Here is a 26,068-nt window from a genome sequence, read left to right on the forward strand (position 1 = left end):
AAGGTGGAGGAAAAACCCCATGGCTTCTCCTCCAAAAAAACAACTCAAGCTCAGGGACAACAAGCCCCCAGGGTCTCAGAGGCTCCTCTTATTCCCGGTCTCTCCCATCCTCCATCACTGCCGCATTCTCAAGCATCTTCAATCGCCTCATGAACCTGCCCTCCCGCCCCCCGCCTTCCTATTCTCGTGCAATTTTCATTCCCAGTTTCTGGCCCTTCTTGATCTCCTGAGAGCTTTGCATTTTTTTTCCCCTTTCTTCCTTCCCCCACAACTCCAAGCTCCACCGTGACAGCCCTTCATTTTTGCTCTTCCATTAAGGGGGAAAAAAGGCTAATATTCACTGACCCCTTTCTGCCTGAGATATTCCTCCCTGTATATGACGCTATCCCTGTCGCCTTCCAGTCATCCCAACCTCCCCTCCCCCACAACGCCAGACACCCCCGCCCTTTTCTTCCATTATCCTCAGCCTCCCTGTTCCCTTCATAACCCGATCTTCTTCCCAATTTCCTTCAGGGCCTCCTCCAGCTACCAGGTGTCCCCCACGGGTTCCTCACCACCCTCCCCGAGCCCTTCTCTCCCCATTAACACTTTCCTTTCCCATCATCCCCCCAGCTCCCTCCCAGCCCCCACCGCAGCAGGTGAGCTGCTTCTTGGCCCCTCCCCCAAGACCCCAGCGCTAGGCAGGGGCGTCTCCAGCCCCTACAAATTTCTTTGTCCCTCAGCCCACCCCGGGCTACCTGCCAGGCCGGGCCGGGGCGGGGCCGCGGGTCCTCGCGCTGCCTGCAGCCTAGAACCCGTTGCGCGCCAACCGACGACTCCGTCCCCAACGAGATAAACACAGCCAGGCTGTGTCCTTCCGGCGGGCAGCTGGATGCGCACGTGCAGTCCGAGCTGAGTGCTCGAAGCGTACCGGGACTTGTAGTCCACGGGATTCCGGTGGGCCTGGAGCTGCCGAAGAGTGGGCAGGAGCCGGAGGAGGTGGTGCGCAGATACGTGTCAAAGATCCCGGACTTTACTGGGTAATGTAGTCCTGGGTCTGGGAGAAGGTGGTGGAGGCGGGGCAAGGGGCGGGCTCTTCGTCCAAGCTCCCGTCAATCACGAGCGTGGGGCGGGGCTGGAGGTCTGGGCACCCGCCCCCACCCGCACGTCCTGCCCCGCCGGAAGTGAAGGTGCGGGTTGGGTCGCGGGCTCTGAGCGGGTAAGGCGCGCGGAAACACCACTGCGGAGAATCAGTGGGGAGGGTGGGGAACGCCGCAACTCGGGCCATTTGAAGGGAGCCCCAGGGGCCCGAAGAGCGTTTGTCAGGCGGTACAGAGGGGAAGCCCTTGGAGGGGAGAGAAGGGGACGGGTATGCCTAGTCCGAGGTATCTTGTTCGGCGACCCGGAGTTCCTAAGTGGATTGGGGGGAGGGGGCGTTCTCGAAGGGGTGTCTTTTGAGAGGTGGTATGGCCTCCGGTTGGGCTGCTATTTAAGAATTGGCAGAGAAAGGCGGGTGGGCCTCGATTAGGAATAAGAGTGGTTTTAAGAAGTGAGGGGCCAGGACAGGCTGGGTGGTATGAAGTGCAGGAAACTCGAGGCGTTTAAATGTTTGTGGACTTTAGCAGGAGACCACCAGGAGCTGGTTGAGAGGCTGAAAGTGGATTTAATTTCATCCGACCCGTGTTCTCCTGCCTCCCTGTTCTTGCAGCCCCTGCCCGATGGCAACAGTAGTTCTAGGGGGCGACACCATGGGTCCTGAACGTATCTTCCCCAATCAGACTGAGGAACTGGGGCCACATCAGGGCCCCACGGAAGGCACTGGGGATTGGAGCAGTGAGGAACCAGAGGAAGAACAAGAGGAAACGGGGGCAGGACCAGCTGGCTACTCCTACCAGCCTCTGAACCAAGATCCTGAACAAGAGGAGGTGGAACTGGCACCAGTGGGGGATGGAGAAGATGTAGTTGCTGATATCCAGGATCGGATCCAGGTATGTGGGGGAGGCATTGTTCCTGAGCAGGTGGAGCAGGAGTCCCTGAAGAACTGACCCTGAACTGTCTTCTTGGGTTCTGCAGGCCCTGGGGCTTCATTTGCCGGACCCACCACTAGAAAGTGAGGACGAAGATGAGCAGGGAGCTACAGCATTGAACAACCACAGCTCTATTCCCATGGACCCAGGTAAAAGAGATCATTCTTTTACTCTGGCATAATTATGGAAGAAGGGGACTGGTTAATGCCAATAGAGGGAAGTCCCAGAGGAACATCCTGCTCCTAAAAGAATAGTTTGTAATCTAAGATTTTGCGGACTTCAGAATCCAGGTGAGATGCTATTCTTTTTAGACTGCCAGGATGGGCAGGCTTCCTTAGGAATAACTGGACAGATACAGTGACCTTACTAGTCCAGAATCTCTGAGTTGATTCAACGAATGGGGAGGGGAGCTGGTCCCATCGTTCCTACCCACTAACTGGTCTCTGCCTGTGATTTCAGAACATGTAGAGCTGGTGAAAAGGACAATGGCTGGTATAAGCCTGCCTGCACCAGGGGTTCCTGCCTGGGCTCACGAGCTATCAGATGCCCAGTGGGAAGACGTGGTACAGAAGGCCCTCCAAGCCCGGCAGGCCGCCCCTGCCTGGAAGTGACCACCCTGAGAGCTGCCCTAACTCCCTGCATTCCAGGCCAGAACCAGCACAGGACTGAACATATCCTGGTGTCACATTCATCTCCATCCTCCCCAGCTCCCCTCCACATCAAGGCAAATCAGACTTCTTCTCAGAGACCCACTTTATTCAGTTCTGTACATATGGGGACATCCCCAAGCCCAACCCACCGTAGCATGTATCACTCTGTGGAGAATAAAGCACCCTATGTACACAGCCAAAAGCTGCACTGCCTGTGCCCTCGGAACCTGGGTCTGGCCCTCCCCAGCCCCTCACCCCTCCAAGGTACCTGAAAGGGACAAATGAGGACCTGCCCAGCATCAACACAAACAAGGAAATAAATAGGTGTTGGGGGGAGCCATGCTTGGAGCACTGCTCCCTGCTTCCTTCTTCTTGGCTTTGGGGACCAACAGCACAGGAAAGCAGTCAGCCCCGGGTGGTCCCTTCCATGTCAGTGATCCCAGGGTTGCTGCTCACCGGAGAGGGGGCACAGGGTCCGGCGTCTGTTCATCCCCTTCTCTCGGTCCCTTTGGGCCCTCTATTCATCAGCTGTGGTCCAGAGCCTATGCTTTTCTCCTTTTGCCCTCCCACATTGTCTTGGTCAGGCAAGGGGTAAGAGGAAATAATGCAGCCCCATCAGCCTGCACGCCTCTGGGTCTGGGGGCCTATTTGGGCCATTGAGGGTTGGCTCCCCACCGGCTAATTCACTCCAGGGGCCAGTGGGGCTTGACAGAACTTTGGTGAGAATCGTCTCCTGCTGCCCCCTACAGACTTGCAGGGGAGGGAGACGAGGAGGGGGCACCTGGGGCTGAGGGGGAGAGGAGCGTATTAATTTCTGTGTGTATTTCTCAGAGCAGCCTCAGGTAGCTGTGGGGTGAGGAGCAGGAGGGGGCCAGGCATCCCCATGTCACTCTCAGAGCGCCGAGCACCGCCGTGCCCAGCCTGTCTGTACTAGGCGCAGGGAGGCATGAACACCTTTGGGGGAGAAGAGGGGCCACTCTCTGGGTGCCCCTGCTTCCAGGGCCACGTCCCCCCGTCCCCAGAGCAGAGAGGCCCTGCCTTGCCCCAAGTCAACCAGTGGGGAGCAGAGGGTGGAGGAGGGCTGGGGCAGTGTCCCAGGGCCGAGTGGGCCGTTGCCCTGCTGTGGGAGGCGAGGAGGTCAGAGGGCCTCCTGGCTGGCAGTTAGGAACTCTTCCGCCCGCTTGTGCGCCTCCAGCGCCTTGATGGTGTACACGTCCTGGGGCAGCTCGGACTTCCGCCGGAGCAGCACTTTCTCCTTCTTGATGTCCTTCAGCATCTGTGTGTGCGTGTGCAGAGGGTGGGGGATGACGACCGAGTACCCCGAGTAACCCCACCGTCTTCCTCCCCTTAGTCCCCGGCTCTGCGGCTCCAGCCTCCTCTCCCTCCCAGGGCTGTCTTGTCTTTGTGCTCCCCGCTCCTACCTGCACGGCCTCTGTCTCCACCGTCCTCTTCAGAAGCTGGATGTCCTCTGCCGTGGGGGTCTCGGTCTCCATCGAGTACACGGGAGGCAGAGGGGGAGGCGCTCGGAACATGGGATACTGGGAGGAAAGGAGGCAGACAAGTGGCCACCTGGGTGGTGTGTGGCCCTGTCCGCTTCCCCGCCCTCCTCAAACGTCCCTCCCCCACCCCCAGCGGGGACCTCTCAGTGCAGGGCGATGGCAGAACCAGCTCACCTGGGGATTAAGTCGGGCTAACTCCTCAATCTTTTGCCACATCTCTTCTCTCTCCTTCATGCGAAACCTGCCCCTAGGGAGGAAGCAAAGACAAGATTTGGATGGGCTTGAGAGAGAAGCCCGGGGGCTGGTGTGGAAGAGAAACACCCCCCAGGAGAGACTCACTTCTGCTTCTCAGCCTTGTACTGTTGCGTACAGTCATCAAACAGCTTCTGATTCATCTCCATAAACAGCTTCAGGGCATTGTAGATCAGCCCGTGGATTGTCCTGCGGCCAGGAAGAAAGATGAGGTAGATTAGAGGAGGCACTACCCTTACTGTGCCAGGGCCTCAATTCACTCTCCCAGAGCTTTCACTCTGCCGAGAGCTTTCCAGCGGACTCCTCCCATCCCATCAGCCTCTGCAGCTATAAGCTCATTGCTCTGGACAGATCATGTGACTTGAGACTGGCATTTCAGGCCCTTTACAAATATGGGTCTGCCTGTCCATCCTTGCCTGAACCATGCACTCCAAGAGCCCACTCTTCCCCATTACTTCTCATTTGTCCACCCAGCATTAATGGCCTCCCACACACTTGCTTTTAGCAGGAAAGCTTTTTTACAACACTAGGATTTAATACATTCTAAGAGGATCACATCAGCTTCTCACAACATGGAATTAACTCTCCAAAGCTGCAGAATATCTGACCTCAAGAAGAGATGCAATAGAGGCCACTAATCTGGTGCTGGATGGCACAGATCTCCCATGTGGGTATCTTTTCTCCCCAGTCAGTCCCTCAAGGCCCTGTTAATATACAGTGGGTGCCAGCCCCGGCTTGCTGAGGGACCAGGTGAGACCACTGGCTCTTGAGTCCATCCCCACCCTCCCATATTCCAAAACCAGATCCTCACTGCCCAGCGCCACCCCAGTTCCCTACTTGTTCCAGTGGCTCTTGGAGTTCCTGTAGAGCGCAGGGAACATGATGGGCAGGACTCTGGCGGCGTTGTCACTTATCAGGCTCATGATGTATTCATTGTTCCAGTAATAGAGGGCACGCTCCGCCACCTGGTGGGGACCAGCAGGACTCAGTGGGGACATGGCTCACTAGGCTGAAGCCCTGCCTCGGTTTTCTGGGAGGCCGGGGCTGGGATTTTCTGGGCCTGGGTCTCACCTGGAAATGGGGGCTGGAAACACACTTGGCAAGCTGGCGGAAGAGAGGCTCCATCACTTTACTGAACTCTGAAGGCTCAATGACGTCCAGGATCTCCTCTAGTTCATTGAGAAACATCACTTCCTTGGGACTGTGGGTCTTGGGCCAGAACTTGAGGAGGCCTACAATCACCTGTGAGAGGAGGAGGACCTGGAATAAAACTCGCCCTCAACCCCCGCCTGCTTCTCCAGGAAGCCTTCCTGCCCTCTCCCCGCCAACCCTGGTGGGCGCGGGGTGGCCTTGGCTAAGTACTGGTATTTCTCCAGCTTGGATCTGGGTGCACAAAGGTTTTTCCTGCTCCTTCAGAGAGGAAACCATGTCACCTGTTGGGTTACATCCCTTCTGGGAACCTGCTTCTGGCGCTGCTCAAAAGGAACCCATTGGCAAGGACTGATGACGGGGAGAGATGGAACCTGGGCCCGGGGGGTAGTTACCGGCTCGGTGAGGCTGCTCTCCTTCTCCAGGAACTGCACCACGCAGTATGCCAGCTGCGGGAGGTTGAGGGAAAAAGGAGGTGACATCAGGGGTCAGAAGGTCACAGAGATCAGTAACAGAGACCAGACCTCAGAACAGAAGGGGAGGCAGAAAGGAATCCCGCCCTCATTCCCTCTGCAGCCAGAATGCTTCCCCCCCTCTTGTCTCTGCCCCCAGGGCCAGCAAACACCAGGAGGAAGGCAGCTTACCTGAGGGTGGTAGACACTCAGGGACTTGACCTTGTGAAGGGGAAGAAGGACCCGGATCAGGAACATTTTGTGCTCTTCCTTCAGGGGCAAGGCAAAGCCGTTGATGATGCTGGGAGGAAAAGGAGGGTTGTTAGGACCAAAGGGCCATGTCCAAGCTCAAGGCACCTGCTACCCCTGCCCGACCTTGTCCAGACCTGTGTGCCCCCGCCCCGCCTCTCACCTGCCCAGGATCTCCAGGAGCTCAGCAATCCCATTGTGATGCTCTGTCTCGTAGATGAACCTGAGGGAGGAACAGAGGCTCTCTTGATAACCCCCAACACCCCTCCGCCCTTCTGCAAGTCCCACCTACCGCCCTTCTCCCACCTCCACCTTAGTGGGGGGCTTGCTTTGCTCCTGAGCCCCGGCTCCTGGCCTCACCTGTAGAAGATGTGGTTGATCTGCCTACGGATATAAGCCCGGAGCCCCAAAAACTTGCCATAGATGCGATGCAAGATGGTCTTGAGGAAGTCCCGCTCTCGAGGGTCCTCACTGTCAAACAGGTCCAGGAGCTGGGAGCAGGCAGGAGGAGAAGCAGCAGTGAGGCCGGAGTTGGGGGAAGGCCGGGGCTGGGGTGACCTGGGTCCTGGCCAGGGGAAGCCCAGAGGTTCTCTGAGGCCGAAGAGGGCATGTGGGGCCAAGCCCCTGGGAAGAGTGATTCTATGCTACCGCTGTCCCCCCGGTGATGTCTGGGTATGCACCCTGCATACCCCACTGGGGGGTGGGGGGGGCGGTGAGCAGTAACTCTGCTGCTTTTGTGTTTTCTTCCATTATGCTGGAAGCTTCTATGAACACAGGTTTGTTTAGACCCCCAAGTCAGTCTGCAGTAGACACAGCTGAACCCCAGTACAGTACCGATATTCAGCAGAGGCAGCTGGGATGAGTCGGGACGAGGGGCTAGAGCTGATGGACTGGAGGGGGAGGCGGAACCTCAGGGACTCACAGCAAGGACAAACTTTTGGTCAATGTATTTCTTGGCTATGTTTGGCTGGAAGTCAGGAGACTCGAGGAAACGTAAGAAAAACTCATAGACGAGCTGCGGGGGAAAGGAATAGCGCTTAGGGGCATTCCCCCAGGACTGCGAGCGCCCCCTTGCTGCAGGGCACCCCACTGCCCACAGCTAGGCCCCGGCCCCCCTTGCCCTGGTACCTGGAGATGCGGCCAGGCAGCCTCCAGGGTGGGCTCATCTTCCTCGGGGTCAAACTCGGCCCCAGTGGGATTCGATGAAGGGGGCAGCGTCCGAAAGAGGTTCACTGAAAACTGAGGGGTAGGGAGGGCCCAGGTGAGAGCTCCGTCTGCGCTCCTCCGGGGCCCCTGCCCTGCCTGCCTTCCCCTTCCCCAGCGCCCACCATGGTGACGGCCTCAGGGTAGATGGCCTCGGTGACGACATCGCGGCTGTGGGTGATGTACTCCACCATTTCGTTCAGTCCCGCCCGCTTCACCTCCTTGAACTTGAGGTCACTGAGTGGGTCTGACACGAAGTCGAAGAGGACGCAGCACTGGCGCAGCTTCTGGATAAACAGCTCCTCCCGCTCCTGTGTGGGCGAGTCTGGGGCGGGGAGGGGGGCCGTGGTCAGGTCTCCTCCCTGGTCCTTCACTGCGCTGCCCTGCTCGCCTTGCAGGGCCTTCCCCTCCCGCTTCCTGCTGCCATCCTGCTCCCCTGGCACCCCAGGGCAATCCGCCTCACATTCTCTAGAATGTCCACCCCCCAAATACCCCCAAACTGCTATTCTGCCGACGCCCACTGTCCCCTCGGCCTGATCCCCAGCCCCCCTGACCTTCCCCGAGTACCTTTCAGGGCAGGAAGCTTCTGCAGCTCCCGGTTCTTGCTGAGGTTGAAGCGGGAGGAGCTCTGTCGTCGCTCCTTCTTGACAATCTGGGGGCCCCCCGAGTACTTGATCTTGCTGAGCTGCGTGGGGGGCGGCGTGCTGTTGCTGGGACGCTTGTTGGATGATGGCGGCTGGGGTTGTGGCTGGGGCTGGGGCTGCGGCTGCGGCTGGGCCTGGTCAAACGAGCAATTCACTGAAGTCCACTCGCCAAGCTCTACTTCCCACTCCTGCCCTGCTCCATTGCCCACCTCCAGCCACCTCCACGACAAACCCCCCGGCCCCACGTACATTTATGCCTCTACAGGCCTGAGCAGCAAACAGCTGCTTCCTGCCCCAAAGGAGCCAAGGCCAGAGTCACAGGCAACTTCAGACTGTGGCCCTGGAAGGGAGTGAGTGGCCTAGAAGCCATGTCACCCAAAGTGATGCCCACTGCCTGTGCACGAAGAGCCTTTAGAACACTCACTCGTGTTCTTCAAGAGCTAAAGCTAACTGACGGACTGATGGTGACAGAAGTGAGACCCGTGGCTCTCCTGCCAGGGCGGAGATGCCAGTGGTGTGCGCGCACCGGGGAGGGGAGGGGGATGTGGGAAGTGACTGAGAAGGTGCATGAGGAACCTTTTGATTAATGGAAACATTCTGTATCTTGACTGGATCAGGGAGGTGGTTCATAGCACAAACATAGGTAAAAATTCATCAAGCAGTATGCTGGAGATTACCGGATTTTATCATTTACCGAATATGTGACATTCTCTAGTTAAAAGTTAAAAGAAAGAAATTCCTTCTAGTAGTTTAACTTCTAGAAATGCAGTTTAAGAAAAATTCTAAGTAGGGACTTCCCTGGTGGTCCAGTGGCTAAGACTACACACTCCTAATGCAGGGGGCCTGGGTTCTATCCCTGGTCAGGGAACTAGATCCCACAAGGCACAACTAAGCACAGCCACATAAATAAAAAATTTTAAAGGGCGTGGAAATTTTAAAAAGTGAAAAATCCTAAATATAAAAAAAGGTTTAGTGGGAAAATACTTTTTATGGTCATATAATGGCAAATACATAAATGAATACATGGAAATCACAGAGTTAAAATTATGTTTATGAAAACTATGTACTCAGTGTAATCATACGTGGTTCAGCTGTGAACAATATTTACACAGTCATAGTAATTTACCCAAAATGGATGGTAAGTATTTTGAGAGGAGGGGAAAATTGGGCACAGAGGTATAAGACACTGGGGCCTTAACTTTCCACATTCGGAAGTCAAGAGATAGCTGAACCTCGAAAACTTTTTTTAAAAAGCAGTAAAAAAGTTATTTGGAGTAGAAAAGTCAACCTCCAAGGAAAGAGTTAGGAGTTGAATGTGGCTGCCACAACAGGACAACAAAGACCAGGGACAGGGCTGCCCTGCTCATTATAAGCCCAAGAGCGCTATCTGGGACTCCCTGGCAGTCCAGTGGTTAAGACACTGTGCTTCCAATGCAGGGGGTGGAGGTTCAAACCCTGGTCAGGGAACTAAGATCCCACATGCCACACAACGTGGCCAGAAAATTTTTTTTAATGAAAAATATACATACATATATAAACAGTACACTATCTGGCTTTCTGAACTATTACCATATTGATAAAAATTAAAAAGCCTAAAAGTATAGAATGAGAGAAAACTGCTCCCTACTGCTCCCTATGCTAAGTTAAATAAGCAGAATGCAAACCTGTATATACAAAATGAGCTCACCTACTTTAGAGCACATGCACAGAACCCAAAACCCAGGTAAGAAAGAGAAGAACAAGTGCACTGTGTTCATGACTATCTCCTGTGACAGCAGAATTAGACATGACTGTTTCCTACTCTTCTAACTTTCTTTTTTAGGCTGACACTGCTTTTATAAGACAGCTAATTTCCTAAAGCTGTTTCTTTACTTCCTCCTGGACACGGGAATCAGAGCCCCATGAAGCCCATTTTCAGAAGCACGCACCCAGGTGGTCTGCGGGGCTGGGAGAGGGGAGACTCAGCCTCAGGACAACCCCTGCCCCCACCAGAGAAGAGACTGTGGGGGGACCATGGGAGTGAGGTCACGTCTGGTTGGGGACCCACTCCACAGGAAAGCTGTGCTCCTGTCCTCACACCTGCCATCCCTGCCTCCTCTGCAGCCCCCTCCACAAACTTGCACTTCATAAAATAAGAATGGGGGGAATTCCCTGGTGGTCCAGTGGTCAGGACTCCAAGCTTCCTGCCCTTCCATTGCAGGGGCCACGGGTTCGATCCCTGGTTGAGGAACTAAGATCCTACATGTAGCACAGCCAAAAAAACGAACAAACAAAAAAAAATTTTTTTTAATTAAACTTAAAAAAAAAAAGAACAGGAGAATATGAAATTCTCTGCAATAAGGGGGAAGGAGGAAGACACACACTATGCTTTGTGTGCTCTTGAATTTTTTATAAAAACAATGTCTCAAGCTTGTGACCTATCTCAGGATCAGAGGCAGAAGACAAGCGCTGGGTCCAGCCTGGGCAGGCGGTGAGTCCAGTGTAGCTCACGACCGCTTCAGCCATCTGGCCCTCTCCTCCACCTGAAATGAACCCCAGACACCAATCTGACCAGGGGAACCCAAAGAAGTGGGGCAAGAGCGGCCACCAAATGCCTCGCTTGCCAGGACTACACCAAGCCAGCGTGATCTTGGTTAGAGAGTGCAAGGCACCCTGGAGTCTGGGGTCTCTCTTCCTGTGCATGGAGGACAGATCACACATCGGTGGAGGATTGGGGAGAGAGGCAGAAGGTCAGCGGGGCCAGAGCCTGGTGTGCCTCGGACTTTCCCCGCTTCAGGCTTCCATTTCTCTGTTGCAGGAACAGCCAAATCCTTATCTGCGGAGCTTGATGGTCAAGAGCACAGACTTCGGTCTGACCCCTGATTGTACTGTTTATTAGCTGGGTAATCTTCAGGACCATCACAGACGGTCAATACTGAAATCAGACTGATTATATTCTTTGCAGCTGAAGGTAGAGAAGCTCTATACAGTCAGCAAAAACAAGACCTGCAGCTGACTGGCTCAGATCATGAACTCCAAAGTGCAAAATGCAGGCTTAAATTGAAGAAAGTAAGGGAAACAACTAGACCATTCTGATATGACCTAAATCAAATCCCTTACGATTATACAGTGGAGGTGAGGAATAGACTCAGTGGATGATATCTGGTAGACAGAGTGCCTGAAAAACTATGGATGGAGGTTGGTAACATGGTACAGGAGGTGGTGACAAACCATCTCAAGAAAAAGAAATGCAAGCAGGCAAAGTGGTTGTCTGAGGAGGCCTTACAAATAGCTGAGGAAAGAAGAGAAGCCAAAGGCAAAGGAGATAGGGAAAGATACACTCAACTGAGTGCAGAGTTCCAGAGAACAGCAAGGAGAAATAAGAAAGCCTTCTTAAGTGAATAATGCAAAGAAACAGAGGGAAACAAAAGAATGGGAAAGACTCGAGATATCTTCAAGAAAATTGGAGATACCAAGGGAACATTTCATGCAAAGACAAGCACAATAAAGGACAGAACTATAAGGACTGAACAGAAGCAGAAGAGATTAAGAAGAGGTGGCAAGAATACATAGAAGAACTATACAAAAAAGGTCTTACTGACCCAGATAACCAAGATGGTGTGGCCACTCACCTAGAGCTGGACATCCTGGACTGTGAAGTCCAGTGGGCCTTAGGAAGCATTAGTACAAACAAAGCAAGTGGAGGTGATGGAATTCCAGCTGATGTATTTCAAATCCTAAAAGATGATGCTGTGCAAGTACTGCAGTCAATATGCCAGTAAATTTGGAAAACTCAGCAGTGGCCACAGGACTGGAAAAGGTCAGTTTTCATTCTAATCTCAAAGAAAGGCAATGTCAAAGAATGTTCAAACTACCATACAATTACACTCATTTCACATGCTAGGAAGGTTGATGCTCAAAATACTTCAAGCTGGGCTTCAACAGTACATGAACCGAGAACTTCCAGATGTTCAAGCTGGATTTAGAAAAGGCAGAGGAACCAGAGATCAAATTGCCAACATTACTAGATCATATAAAAAGCAAAGGAATTCAAAACAAAATATCTACTTCTGCTTCGTTGACTACACTAAAGCCTTTGACTGTGTGCATGCATACATGCTCAGTCGCTTTAGTCATATACTTAAGACCATATGGATTGTAGCCCACCAGCCTCCTCAGTCCATGGGATTCTCCAGGCAAGAATACTAGTTTGGGTTGCCATGCCCTTTTCCAGGGGATCTTTCTGACCCAGGGATAGAAGCCATGTCTCAGTATTGCAGGTGGATTCTTTACCGACTGAGTCACCAAGGAAGCCCTTTCACTGTGTGGATCACAACAAACTGTGGAAAATTCTTAAAGAGATGGGAGGGACTTTCCTGGTAGTCCAGTGGCTAGACTCCATGCTCCCAACACAAGGGGCCTGGGTTCAATCCCTGGTCAGGGAACTAGATCCCACATTCCGCAACTAAGAGTTTGAATGTCAAAACTCACAGGGCAGCCAAATAAATAAATACTCTTTAAAAAAATAATAATAATAAAATAAAGAGATGGGAATACCAGATCCCCTTACCTGCCTCCTGAGAAACCTGTATACAGGTCAAGAAGCAACGGTTAGAACTGGACATGGAACAACGGACTGGTTCCAAATTGGGAAAGGAGTACATCAGGGCTCTATATTGTCACCCTGCTTATTTAACTTATATGCAGAGTACATCATGTGAAATGCCCGGCTAGATGACTCACAAGCTGGAATCAAGACTGCCAGGAGAAATATCAACAATCTCAGACACGCAGATGATACCACTCTAATGACAGAAAGCAAGGAGAGATTGAAGAACCTCTCGACGTGGGTGAAAGATGAAAGTAAAAAAGCTGGTTCAAAACTCAGCATTCAAAAAACTAATTTCATGGCATCTGGTCCCACCACTTCATGGCAAATAGATGAGGAAACAGTGGAAACAGTGACAGATTTTATTTTCTTGGGCTCCAAAATCACTGTGGGTGGATTGCAGCCATGAAATTAAAAGACGCTTACTCCTTGGAAGAAAAGCTATGACAAACCTAGACAGCCTATTAAAAAGCAGAGACATCATTTTGCTGACAAAGGTCCATCTAGTCAAAGCTATGGTTTTTCCAGTAGTCATGTATGGATGTGAGAGTTGGATCATAAAGAAGGCTGAGCACTGACAAATTCATGCTTTCAAACTGTTGTGCTGGAGAAGACTCTTGAGAGTCCCCTGGACTGCAAGGAGATCAAACCAGTCAATCCTAAAGGAAATCGACCCTGAATATTCATTGGAAGGACTGATGTTGAAGCTGAAGCTCTAATACTTTGGCCACCTGATGCAAAGAGCTGACTCACTGGAAAAGACCCTGATGCTGGGAAAGATTGAGGGCAGGAAGAGAAGGGGATGACAGAGAATGAATGGTTGGATGGCATCACTGACACAATGGACATGAATTTGAGCAAACTCTGGGAGATGGTGAAGGACAGGGAAGCCTAGCATGCTGCAGTTCAGGGGGTCTTAGAGACTTGAACACAATTTAACGAATGAACAACAATACCACCTCCAGGAGGTCACAGCCTCTCTGCACCTCATTTGTAAAGCAGGGACAGCGACAGGACTGACCTCACAGGGCTGTAATGAACAGTACAAGGCACATGGAAGTATCCTATAAGTAGTATCTTCTCTATTAATACTCTTATCATTTCCCATCCTTGGAAATCCCGGAAACGAGCACCTCAAACGTTCCTTAGAGGGACTTCCCTGGTGGTCCAGCGGCTAAGACTCCATGCTCTCAATGCAGGGGGCCATGGTTCAATCCTTGGCCAAGGGACTCGATTCCACATGCCACAACTAAAAATCCCGAGAGCTGCAACTAAGACCTGGCACAGCCAAATAAATATTTGAAAAGACCCACCTTCTCGCAAAAAGCCTTCTCCAGGCCTTGCTTGTCCCCACTCCGCCCCCAACCTCCTGACACTGCTTGCCTGTTCCACTGGCTCTGTGATCATCCCCAGTGACACCTCTTGCTCGCTCTGTGTATGTGTCATCCCCTCACTAGAAAGCAAGCCCCTTTAAAGCCAGGACCCTGGTTTGTATGCCTCTAGGTCTCCTCAGCACTGGCACCTAGCAGGCATTCAGCAGATGACTGGTTGTTTGATGGAGGGGCCAAGCCCAGGCCCATCCCCACAGGCCCCTCCTGTGCCTGCCGGGGACCCTCCAAACAAAGCCCTGCACAGTGGTTGGGGCACAGCAGGAGCGAGAAACACCGAGGAGATGACAGTGATGGGCTCGGCGGCAGCTGAGGAGTGAGACTCAGGAATAAGACATCTCTCTCCATCTGTCCAGGTAAGATGCAAAAACCCGCATCTGCATGAACTTCTGACTGAGGGGACATCCAGAGAAATGAGGCATTCTTCCCAAAAAGGGAAAAGCAAGACCTCAATTTTCTGTGCTAACGAGCAGAGGGTTGGACTAGATCAGTAGTTTGCCAAACATTCTCCAAGTAAGGTTTTAAGAAAACAGACGTTGCATGGCTGAAAATCATAGTTTTAAAAAAACCACCCAATGAGTTGATGCCTAAGGTCCCTTCCCCAGCAGGGACTGAAGGCTGGGGTGGCCAGAGAGCCGCTGAGCCAGCTTGCCCTGCCCTGCCCTGTCCCTACCCCACTGGGCCACCCTGGTTTTAGAAGGACCATTGGCTCCCAGGCCCCAGATACAAGGAGCAGCTGAGAGACAGCTGGTCTGGCCAGCAAAGTCCTGGTCTAGGAAACATACTTGTCAGAGGGAGTATGGGTGTGTGCCAGGAACTCATTCATGTTCAACCCTTTCTCCTTAAGGCTCTAGCATCCAATGTCTCCTTCACTGACCTGGGCTAGAGATGAGAGGCAGGGGCATCTCCAGGAGAACCTTCTGCAGCCATCAAAGTATGGGTGGACACTGCCCAAGGGCAAGCTAGTGACCTGCCCGCTACCCTCTCCTGTATCCTGCCTGCTCCCACTTCTGAGACTCCATAGTGGCTGTCACCTCTGCCTGAAGAGCCTTCCTTTCCATTTCTTTTCTTTTTTTTTTTTTTAATATTTATTTATTTCACAGCGTCGGATCTTGTTGCAGGTCACGGACTCTCGTCGTGGCACATGGGCGGGGAGCAGGCTTAATTGTCCCACAGCATGTGGGATGTTGGTTCCCGTATCAGGGTCCAACCCGCAGCCCCTGCATCCCAAGGCAGATTCATAACCAGTAGATCACCTGGTGGCTCAGACAGTAAAGCATCTGCCTATAATCTGGGGGACCTGGGTTTGATCCCTGGGTTGAGAAGATCCCCTGGAGAAGGCAATGGCAACCCACTCCAGTACTCTTGCCTGGAAAATTCCATGGATGGAGGAACCTGGTAGGCTACAGTCCATGGGGTGTAAAGAATCGGACACGACTGAGCAACTTCACTGGTCTGTAGCCCACCAGGGAAGTCCCCTCCTCCCACTTCTAAACTTACAACAGGATCAAGTTCCAAGAAGCCTTCCTGGATGCAGGCCTCCAGCAATCCAGTGGGGCCGTGAATTGACGCATCATACCCACACTCAGGAGAGACTGCAACCATACTTGCCCACTCTGAACCAATCGCATTTCAAGCTGATCCTAACGCAGGCACCAGTAATCATTAAACCCATATATTTAAACATAAACTGGCATGTAGAAATATAATTTAAGCACTATAGAAGGTATTGTAGGAAAAAGATGAAAGATAAAATTATCAGTGAAAAATGAAAGATTAATGTTATAGCTTTTGCACAGTGAATTAACTGGCTGAATGAAGATCATTGTAGTTTAAAACTCTGGAAATCAGAGAGGCATTTTCTCCTGTACTGACACCAAGAGCTAGCTCTACCCACCTGTGCTTAATGCAGTCCTTCCTTCATTTATGCACGAATCACACTATGCATTGCAGATGAAAAGGTGAATAAAGTAGGGCCCTTGCCCTCAAAGCGCTCACAGTTCAGTTGGCAAGACAGACACGAAAGCAATCATTAGTACACAGGCAATACGAAACCAGAGAGCAGCAAAAGGTTTGGGAACACAGAGGGCTGAGTGACAAACGCTGCCTAAAGACCTAGGGAAGCCATCCCTGAAGAGGTGACTTTTGCTTCGGCTCTTAAAGGATAAACACAGGTTCAGGCAGAGAATGAGAGGAAAGGGGACTTTCCTGGTGGTCCAGGGGCTAAGGCTCCGCGCTCCCAACGAGGGTGTCTGGGTTTGATCCCTGGTCAGGGAACTAGATCCTGCAAGCCGTAATTAAGACCCAGCACCGTCAAATAAATAAATCAAATAAAAAATTTTAAAATAAAAAGAATGAAAGGAGAGGGAAAAAAAGCAGTCCAGGCTAATTAATGTGCGTGTTAGCTGCTCTACTGCTGCTGCTAAGTCGCTTCAGTCGTGTCTGACTCTGTGCGACCCCATAGACGGCAGCCCACCAGGCTCCCCCGTCCCTGGGATTCTCCAGGCAAGAACACTGGAGGGGGTTGCCATTTCCTTCTCCAATGCATGAAAGCGAAGAGTGAAAGTGAAGTCGCTCAGTCGTGTCCGACTCTTAGCGACCCCATGGACTGCAGCCTACCAGGCTCCTCCGTCCATGGGATTTTCCAGGCAAGAGTACTGGACTGGGGTGCCATTGCCTTCTCTGGTTAGCTGCTCAGTCGTGTCCAACTCTTGGCAACCCCATGGACTGTATGCAGCCCACCAGGCTCCTCTGTCCATGGGATTCTCTAGGTAAGAATACTGGCATGGACAGCCATGCCCTCCTCCAGGGGATCTTCCCCACCCAGGGATTGAACCCAGGTCTCCAGCATTGCGTTGCGGGCAGATTCCTTACCGTCTGAGCCACCAGGGAAGCCCCCAGACTAATGGGATGACATCAATAAGGCTCATAGCATTGAAAGGTGGGAGGTCTAGGGGGGTTGGAAGACAGGGCAGGGCCAGCCCACGAGGGCTGAGGGTGGGAATTTGAATTTGTGAGCAATGAGATGACAACAGGAGTTTTTCAGCAAAAGGCCTGATAGGACCAAAAATGCTTTCAGGGTAACAACTCTGTCTACAGGGGTGTCAGGCTGAAGTGGAGGAGACTCAGATTACTTCCTCCTCCCTTTGTCCCTGCTCCCAGAACTCAAGACAGGGCACAGAGCATATGAACTGCTCTCTCCAAAGACAGACCAGGAAAGACCCCTGGCTTGCAGCAGGTCTGACCTGATCTCTCAAGACTCTTTTCCATTCTAAGATTCTTCACCAGCCTATCAGGTCATTAAGAACACCAGAGGACTGGCTCCCAAGCCACACAGGCCTGGGTTGAATTCCAGTTCTGCTGTTTTACTGCCGAGTACAAGCTACTTCATATCACTCAGCCTCAGTTTTGTCTGTAAAATGGAGCTTAGGATGATAACAGATGCCCTCAGGGGAGTGCTGTAAAGATTAAATGATAAGATTATAAGATCAAGTGCATGCCAAGTAATTAGCACCCTGCCTGGGTCAGAGTGTGCTGGGTCCCCCCAAAATTTACATCAACATCTGTGAATGTGACCTTATTTGGCAACAGGATCTTTGCAGATGTAATCAAGTTAAAATGAGGTCACATTGGATTAGGGTGGGCCCTAAATGCAACATGATTGGTATCCTATTAAAAGGGAAATTTGGACACAGACATAGAGGCACAGGGGGCTTCCCTGGTGGTTCAGTGGTAACAATCTGCCTGCCAACGCAGGAGACGCAAGCTCATTCTCTGGGTTGGGAAGATCCCCTGGAGAAGGAAATGGCAATCCACTCCAATATTCCTGCCCGGGAAATCCCATGGACAGAGGAGCCTGGTAGGCTACAGTCCATGGGGTCGCAAAGAGTCTGACGTGACTTAGTGACTCAACAGAGGCACGGGAGAACGCTGAGTGAAGGCCGAGTCAGAGATTGATGCACCTACAAGCCAAGGGCTTCCCACGTGCCTCAGTGGTAACGAATCTGCCTCCAGTGCAGGAGATGCAAGAGATGCGGGTTTGATGCCTGGGTCGGGAAGATCCCCTGGAGGAGGAAATGGCAACCCACCCCAGTATTCTTGCCTGGGAAATCCCATGGACAGAGGAACCTGATGGGCTACAGCTCCTGGGAGGGCAAAGAGTCAGACACGACTGAGTACATGAGCTGAGGAACACCACGGACGGAAGAAAGCCACCAGAAAGGAGAGAAGCACGGAAGAGAGTCTTCCCTAGACCCTCAGAGGAGCGTGGCCTGCTGACACCTTGATTCCAGACTTCCAGCCTACAGAGCTGTGAGACCGTAAACGTCTGTTATTTTAAGCCACCCAGTTGGTGGTAACTAGTTATGGCTGCCCTAGGAAACTATACACAAGTACCTGCTCAATACAATACACATTGGCTGCTAGAAGTATTATTAGGATTAACTGGAAAGACCGGAAAATGTTTGACACAGGATAAGTTTGACTGTAAGAGCCCAAAGTTCAGGATTAGAAAAAGGGCAAGAGAAGGACTGTGCCTGGCAACTCCCCTGATGGTCCAGTGGTTAGGATTCTGCTCTCTCACTGCTGAGGGCCTGGGTTCAATCCCTGGTTAGGGAACTAAAATCCCATAAGTTGGGAAGCATGGCCAAAAAAAAAAGAGAGAGAGAGAAGGACTATGTCAAACAGTGTCTGATGTCCTGGGCCTCATGGCCTGGTCCCCAACCATTCCACCATCCCTCTGCCTACGACCACCCTCATGCATTTCTGCAAATTCACAAAGCAGAACTCCTGCAGTTGCCTCAGACACGTGAGGCTCCGTTTCACAAAACAGAGGCCGAGGTGAAGGCAACACTCCCCTTTTCCAGAGGGCGGCAGAGGAATCACAGCAGCTAGTCTCAGCTCTTTTCTTAACTTGCTTGGACCTTCATTTCCCTACCTATGAAAGAAGACAGTTAGCCTCTCAGGCTCCTTCTAGGTCTAACCTGAAGCTGGTTTGCTTGCTCACACACTCATGAATGCATTCAAATGCTAGTGCCTCTCGTGTGCCAGGCCCTTCAGTGTGAACAAGAGCCTCTTGGAGCTCACAGGCTAACATAGGAGACAACTGACACACAATGAATTCCCAGGAACTGTTCCGTTACTGCTGTGGTTGAGCGCTGCCGTGGGGTGATATAGAAGCCCTGATGCCCTGGGCATGGGGATGGGGGCAGGTGGTTCAGAAGGGCTGCTTGCAGAAAACGACAGCCAATGTGTCCAGTAACTGAACGAGCAGGAGCAGGTCAGGCAGAAGGTGGGAGCTGCCCCTGAGCTACTCCATTCTGTCCCTTTAAATCCTGTTTCTGGGATTTCCCTGTGGTCCAGTGACTAAGACTCCTTGCTCCCAAAGCAGGGGGCCTGGGTTCCATCTCTGGTCGGGGAATTAGATCCCGCATGCTGCAACTGAGAGCTCACGTGTTGCCACTAAAGATTCTGCATGCTGCAACTAAGACCCAGTGCAGCCAAATAAATATGTATTTTAATCCTGTTTCTAAGTCTCTCATGCCGTTTTGGAATCAGTTGCTGGCTCTGACCACCTTCCCTGCAGGTCCCACATGTCATGGCTCCTGAAGGGGAGACTGAGCCCGGAGAGGGCGCCCCCCCGCAGAAGCATCTCCAGGTGACCTCCTGTGAACCGAGGGCCCCAGCACACAGAGGAGGAAGCCAGCTGCTTTCATAGTGTGGTGGGGGAAACACATCTGGGGACAAGCCACTGCTTGTCCAGCACTGGGTGACAAGGACAAGCCGAGACACGTGTCCAGACACCAGAGTAAATTCCTCCTCTGTGGTCCTCAACTCCCACCTCTGTAAGGTGGGGCAAACCTCCCCAGCTGCCTCCCACCACTTGAGTGAAGCGAAAAATGATGGTTATAGGTGTAAAAAGTGCTTGGCCCTCTTTGGAAGTGACAGGGACCAGGAGTATCCAGAAGAATCAAGGGCCACAGTTAACCCCAACCAAACACTTTTTAGTCCATCTCCTCTCCACCCACCACCTCAACCCCTAAGACCTGCCTGGAATTAGGGAGTTCTATTTCCTTTTCATCTCCATCCCTCTGAACAGCTTAGCACAGGAGGCGGGAAGCATAGTAACAAGGATCACTAGCTTCCGGGTAACACAGACACCTGCTGATGCTCCCAGGACCGTTCAGCATCTGAGCATCCTACTAAACACACTTCCCAAACTTCCACGGACACACTCCAGACTTCCTTAAGTCCCTCCCCCATCCTGTGCACGCACAGCTTGCCATTTATTACTTTATGGCCCTAGATTGCCAGGCTGCGCTGACCTCTGCTCATGACTGTCCTTCAGCAGCTCCCATCTGATCCGCACCAAGGGCAGCAGGCCCAGCCCTGCCCAACTCAGGGACACTAGCCACTCCCCACCCCCGGTCCCACCCAGAGCCACGCTGAGGTCACTTGCTGCCCCCATTGAGCACCTGTGCACTTTCCCCTCCTCCCCAGGACCCAGGATCCCCCCAGCTTTTTGCCCTAAAAGAAAAGGAATTCTCAACCCTTTGGCAGACAGAGAACTGACTTTCACAGGAATGGCTGGGGAGTCGGGAAAACTGGAAGGCGTCTTTGGTCCATGGCAGCCAAAGTGAAATGCTGCCTGAGGATGGTCTGGCCAGCCTTTCCTTCCCTTCTGCCCGATAACCTCTGGCCCCCCCAGGGACCCCTCATCCCACTGGCCATCACGCAGCTGGAGCTGCTGCCTGCAGCATAACTAGGGCAGTGCCCACGTTTATTACCTCCTCCGTGCTCTCGCCTCCACCATCCTTGCTCGAACTGCTGGGCTTGGCCGTACCTTTGGCAAGCTTGGGGGGCTCCTGAGAGGGGGAGATGGAGAGTTAGCAGTTGATCAGGCAGGGGGAGGCCCTATCCACATCCCTTCGGTCTTATCCAATTATCCAATTGAATCAATCAGTCAGGACCCCTGAGCATGTACCTTAAACCTGGGGGAGTAGGGTGGGGTTTGGGGTACACCAAGGGAGATCGGTCCCTCAAGGGCACCAATGAATTTAGAATCTGGTTAGAAAGACAACTCCAACACACAATAATACAGCATGATCATGCTTCTTCACCTCACAGGACTGGTGTATGAGTCAGGGCCTCTGTCAAGTAAGAACGAGGGCGAGGAGGCTCAAGGGAAACGAATCCTGGAACAAGCTGCTCAGACTGGCTTCTGGTTAAAGTGGGCAGAGCGGGCCTAAGGCTCTCAGGCTAGAGGGAAGGGTCATCACGCTACACCCGAGGCTATCTGGGAAGACCGGGAAGCATTTTCTGGATATCACAAACAGCACCCAGACTAGTAACTGCTACTGGCATAATCAGTGGGGCCCAAGAATGCTGACAGGTATGGGAATTGTCCCAAGAAGGCCTTGGTGGACAGGCACAAGGACAGGGATGGGGGTAAGGCCCTGAAGGGTTATGAAGAGTGAGCACTAGTCTGAAGTCTCCCTTGGGAACCTGGCTGCGGGCTCAGAGCCCTGGCCTGCCCAGCATCTCTTCCTATGCTCCAGGCCAAAAAAAACAACTGCCCAGGGAACAGGATGGGGAGAATGGGAAAAAGACTTGGGGATTTCGATCCGACTGCAAGCTCAACACAAATCATCCATGTGCTGTGGCTGCCACGGCAGCTCATGTGACCTGCCGTCCGGTTAGCAGACCTGTGCAGCGTGCGTGTCCTTGACACTGACGGAGCCATCCTGGAGGCTAGCTCAATCGGGAGCCTCAGACTTTGGGAGGGACAAAGACAAATCCTAGGTTTTGTTCAGGAGGGAAATACAACCCATACTGGGAGTATATTCAAAAGCATGTCCTGAGAGCAACAGCTGCAGGAACTGGGATAGTTAACAATGGGAGGGAGGAGCCCTGGCGGGTGGGGGAGCTAGAGGGATCCTTACAAATAAATGAAGGGCTGCCATGTGGACTAAAGATGCAACTTGTTCTACGTGGACCCAGAAGCCCTAAGAGCCACGGGCTAAGGTAGCAGGAAGACAGGCTGAGACTACAAACGAGGAAGACTTTTCTCCTGGAGCAGCTGCACAGAAACCTGCTGTAGGGAGGCGGCAGCGCCCCACCTGACAGCACGCGAGCAGAGGTGCACTGAGGCCTCCTCCCAGGCACGACGCAAAAGGGACCCCAGCCTTAAAGGCAGATGGGTTTGGGGGACTTGGAAATCACTTCCAGCTCTGAGATCCTGCGACTCCTGAGCACCTGAGCCCCTTCAGTGAGAAGTGTTAAACCCAGTGATTATGCTGATGGGGGCTAAAGGATTTCAGGGAGAAGCGAGCGCTGCGTGGGCTGGAGCAGGGGGAAGGCTTCCTGGGGGCGGGGAGGCAGGGAGCTGTTTCTAGGCGTGGAGCAGCTCCAGTCATGAAGGAGCCATGCGTGTGCTCTAGGCGGCTGAGCGCCTCCCCCGTGGCCCCTCACTGGGCTGGGCACCCTCACCCCTCGCCAAGGGGCCAGGGAGAGGCACAGAACATGGGGCAGAGAGGAGAAGGATGAGGGGGTGCCTGCAGGATGCAACACTGGGGCGACCGTCTGCACACACCCCAGTCGTGGGCTTCTGGGACACAGCTGGCCCACGTGCACACACGTCTCACTTCTCTCCTTGACCGTGGGTTCCTCGTTCCTTTCTGTACCCCTCCACCCACCCTGCAGCGCTCAGACATCTTTCTCAGGGAATGTGCCAAAGAGAGACCCCGGCTGCTTGCGGGGGTGTGTGCTGAAGGGTGGTGGGCAGTGGGAACCAGGCCTCCACCCTTGCTCCCTGGCCCCCGCAAGACAACAGGCAAAGTGCACACGCTTCAGCCCATCCCAGCCGTCCAGGGCCACACGGCACTGTGGTTTACAGCCAGCCATGTGTTCCCAGCCCAGCTCTTTGTAGCTACACAATCATGGGCTAGTTAACTAACCTCGCTGAGCCTGTTTCCTCGTCTATTCAGTGCCGACAATCAAAGTACCTGATTCCTTCTGCTTATTTAATGTTTTTATTTTTTAATTTTTTGGCTGCACCGCACGACATGCAGGATCTTAGTTCCCGGACCAGGGACTGCACCCACACCCACCGCGGTGGAAGCTTGCAGTCTTAACCACCGGGCCACCAGGGAAGTCCCCCTAGTTCCCTTTAGTACAGTGTCTGGCACGTGAAAAATGAAATGTTAGTCAATGTTATTACTATTATTATGAACAAGAAAGTGGGAGGGAGTGGGGACACCTCCACCCAGCAACCAAAAAGACAGAAGTCCTAGATCAGAATGTGAGGGAAGAGGAGGGATGCAAATCTCCCCAAGGGTTGACTCAGCGCTCATACATTGAGCGCCTAAGGTGTACAAGGATGACACCAAACCAAAATGGAGCTTAGTTATTTTCTCAGGGGGAAGAAAAGACATGTCCACAGTTCCAGTCCAAGGGAACACAAAAAGGCCATAAGTAACCTACCAAGTGTTCTGCAAATCCAGGGGAGAAGGGAGGGCTCACCCCCAACTAAGGGTTTGCAATGGGCTTTAGGAAAGAGGCCATGATGTTTGGCCAAGAATGGGACCACCAGAGATAAAGGAGAAAGGGGAGAAACGACAGATGAGCAATACAGATCCTCCATCCCCTCCTCCTCTCTGTCCCCACCCCACTTAGGCAAACCCCAGTCACATTGTCAGGACTTGTCAACCATAGAAGGAGGCCAAATGCAACTGGAAATCAAAAGTAGAAAGTTACACCTTAAAGGGGATCAGAGGTGCCTGGCCCATGCACCCCGATCCTTCTCATACTCTTTCCCAACCAAACACTTACACCTGTGGTCCTAGAAAGTCTTAAGAGATTTTCTTCTCAGTCCTCTAGTAGATAAAGGCTTTCTGTGGATGAGACAGTGTCTGTTCCATCAGACTAAAAACTACAGATCAGGGATGTCTCTGGCAGTCCAATGGTTAACACTCCATGCTTCCAGTGCAAAAGGCTCAGGTTTGATCCCTGATAGGATAACTAAGATCCCACAGGCTGGGCAGTATGACCAAAAAGTAAAAATTAAAAAAACAAAAAAACAAGCTACAGATCGGCAAGGAACTCATCAGCTTCTTCTGAATTTCATCCCTCTCCACACTCCTCGTAGAAGCCCTTCAGCCCCTGGTGTGGCTGACTTGTGCGTGTATCACCTACAGCTAAGCTGCCCAAACCACCTCAGCATGCCGGCTTCCCAAGGGCACGGGGCCTGGGTGGGGCACCCAAACCTGCCCAGCTCAGCTCCCTAGGAGGTACAGTGCCTTCTATACCATTACTAACCCAACGTTCAGAATCTCAGGCCCTGAGAGGTTATGGGGGCAATCCAGAATCAGAGCCGTCTGACAAATCTCCATCGGCCCCAGGATAAGGAGTCTAATTGATAAGGTCAGAGATGGCACAAGCAGCAACCCAGCCAATCAGAGGGCAAAGGAAAACAAGACATCTCTGGGGTCATAAAGTGGGTGAAGAGAACACCAGGCCAGAGCTGGCGTCCACCGCGAGGGGCCAGCCCCGGGGAAGAGAAGAAGCTAGGGGAGGCTGGAACTGGTATCCTAGCATCCTCTGTGTGAGTCTGTACCTCAAAGGAACCACACCTCTGAGTCAGACCTCAGCAACAGCAGGAAATAAAGGATACAGAAAGACAGGAATGAAGAAGATGGGAAGGCAGTTCGGAGGTAGAGGAGGAAGGTGAAAGAAGGCAACATCAAGAAATGGCCTGTCAGGACACCAGACAAAAAGCAAGGGTGTCCAGGGGTGGCTCGCCTGTGGGCTAAGAAGAAAAGCTAATCTGTCTGTGAGGGCAGATTCCCAATTTGAGGATAGTATGGCCCTGGAAAGACAGAAACCCAGCACTGGTACAAAAAAGGAAAACTGCAAAGGTTATCCTCAATTAGGAATAAGGGGAGGGGCCTGCCCAGATGATGAAAGGTGACTGGTTTAGGATGAACCTGGGAGCGGGGTGATGCCTGTTATCAAGGCTTTGGTACAGAGGAGGCCTTTAAGTCAGGAGACCTGATATTACAGATGGGCCTCCAGGAGACTGTGTGACCTTGGCCCAGTCCCTTCCCCTGCCCCTAGGATCGAGGCCTCAGTCTCCTCATCTGTATCATAAGGGATTGCACTGAATGCGCTCAGACACCCTGACTTCCAAGGTTCCATCAGTAGAAGGAAGGGTTCGGTCCTGGTTTACAAGTTTGTGTGTGAAGGAAGAACTAGAGGGAGGGGCCTAGGCCAGATTCGGTGGAGGAGAGAGAAAAGCAGAGCTGTTCTAGGTCAAGGAGCTTGGCGGGGAGGGAGAAGGTTGCTGTAAGGGACGGTGGAGAAGGCAGGCCCAGGCCCAAGCCCAGACGGGTGAGAAGAGGAGGGTCGAGAAGGGGCTGCGCGGGGCTGAAAAGGGGGGGCTAGTTCTGGAGGGAGGTGCTGTCTCAAATAAGCGGCTGTCCCAAACGGCAAGCGGGTGGGGGATGGGGAGGTGATGGGGGGAGAAAAAGCAGGAGAGTGACCTGGGAGCGAGGCAGGATCTGGAGGGAGGAGGTTACCCTGGGCCGGGGGTCGGTGGAGAGAGGAAGGGAGGTGCATGTGGGGCGGACTCTATCCCGGACAAGGGTGGAAGCTTTCTCAGCTGCGGCAAAGGCTGGAGGTGCGACGAGCAGCGGGGATGGAGGGCTGGCCCCGGGGAGTCCTGCGGGGGCCGGACGGGAGGGTCGGTCTGGGGCTGTCCCGGGCCTGGCTCGGGCCCCTCCCAGAGTTCCGCGCAGGCCCCCGAGGCGGAGGCGCGGGGAAAAGGACCACGCTCACCTTCTCCTTCTTCAGTTTATAGGGCATCTCGGCCCGTCCGGACCCTGCCCGGCTCCTGCGGCCCCGCTCCGGCTCCGGCTTTGCTCGGCCGCACTCGGCCCGCTCGGCGTCTCTTCGCCACCGCCTGCGCGCTGCGCCCGGGTCGAGCGGTGTCTG

The 26,068-nt window shown here is 52.9% G+C and overlaps 3 protein-coding genes across 6 annotated transcripts in view; 1 reads left to right on the forward strand and 2 right to left on the reverse strand.

The window, feature by feature from the left end:
• KLHDC3 (kelch domain containing 3) overlaps window positions 1-884 on the reverse strand; it is a 12,819-nt gene extending 11,935 nt beyond the window's left edge. The window contains exon 1 of one of the 2 annotated variants that reach the window (XM_070361223.1): window positions 738-884. The gene's annotated coding sequence lies outside the window, so the exon portion shown is untranslated. The remainder of the gene's footprint in view (window positions 1-737) is intronic. The other variant, XM_005900116.3, reaches the window with a different exon arrangement.
• Window position 885: 1 nt separating this feature from the next.
• Window positions 886-2,862, forward strand: MEA1 (male-enhanced antigen 1). 3 transcript variants are annotated; one of them, XM_070361224.1, is made up of 4 exons: window positions 886-1,019; window positions 1,688-1,967; window positions 2,053-2,155; window positions 2,466-2,862. In XM_070361224.1, exons 2-4 carry the CDS (start codon window positions 1,698-1,700, stop codon window positions 2,615-2,617), a joined length of 525 nt encoding a protein of 174 aa, XP_070217325.1. In that variant the 5' UTR covers window positions 886-1,019; window positions 1,688-1,697; the 3' UTR covers window positions 2,618-2,862. The 3 variants fall into 3 exon arrangements, with proteins under 3 accessions (XP_070217325.1, XP_005900182.1, XP_005900181.1); XM_005900120.3 differs by lacking the exon at window positions 886-1,019 and adding an exon at window positions 1,069-1,198; XM_005900119.2 differs by lacking the exon at window positions 886-1,019 and adding an exon at window positions 1,211-1,308.
• A 156-nt stretch (window positions 2,863-3,018) lies between these two features.
• On the reverse strand, window positions 3,019-26,068 carry PPP2R5D (protein phosphatase 2 regulatory subunit B'delta). Its single transcript, XM_005900121.3, has 16 exons — window positions 25,913-26,068; window positions 20,866-20,943; window positions 8,028-8,238; window positions 7,586-7,785; window positions 7,386-7,496; window positions 7,180-7,272; window positions 6,618-6,748; window positions 6,421-6,480; window positions 6,201-6,309; window positions 5,952-6,005; window positions 5,479-5,649; window positions 5,245-5,372; window positions 4,495-4,596; window positions 4,330-4,402; window positions 4,078-4,194; window positions 3,019-3,932 (listed from the first exon to the last, which is right to left on the reverse strand). Exons 1-16 carry the CDS (start codon window positions 25,937-25,939, stop codon window positions 3,795-3,797), a joined length of 1,803 nt encoding a protein of 600 aa, XP_005900183.1. The 5' UTR covers window positions 25,940-26,068; the 3' UTR covers window positions 3,019-3,794.

Source organism: Bos mutus, chromosome 23 (genome assembly GCF_027580195.1).
Source record: "Bos mutus isolate GX-2022 chromosome 23, NWIPB_WYAK_1.1, whole genome shotgun sequence".
NCBI classification, from domain to species: Eukaryota; Metazoa; Chordata; class Mammalia; order Artiodactyla; family Bovidae; genus Bos; species Bos mutus.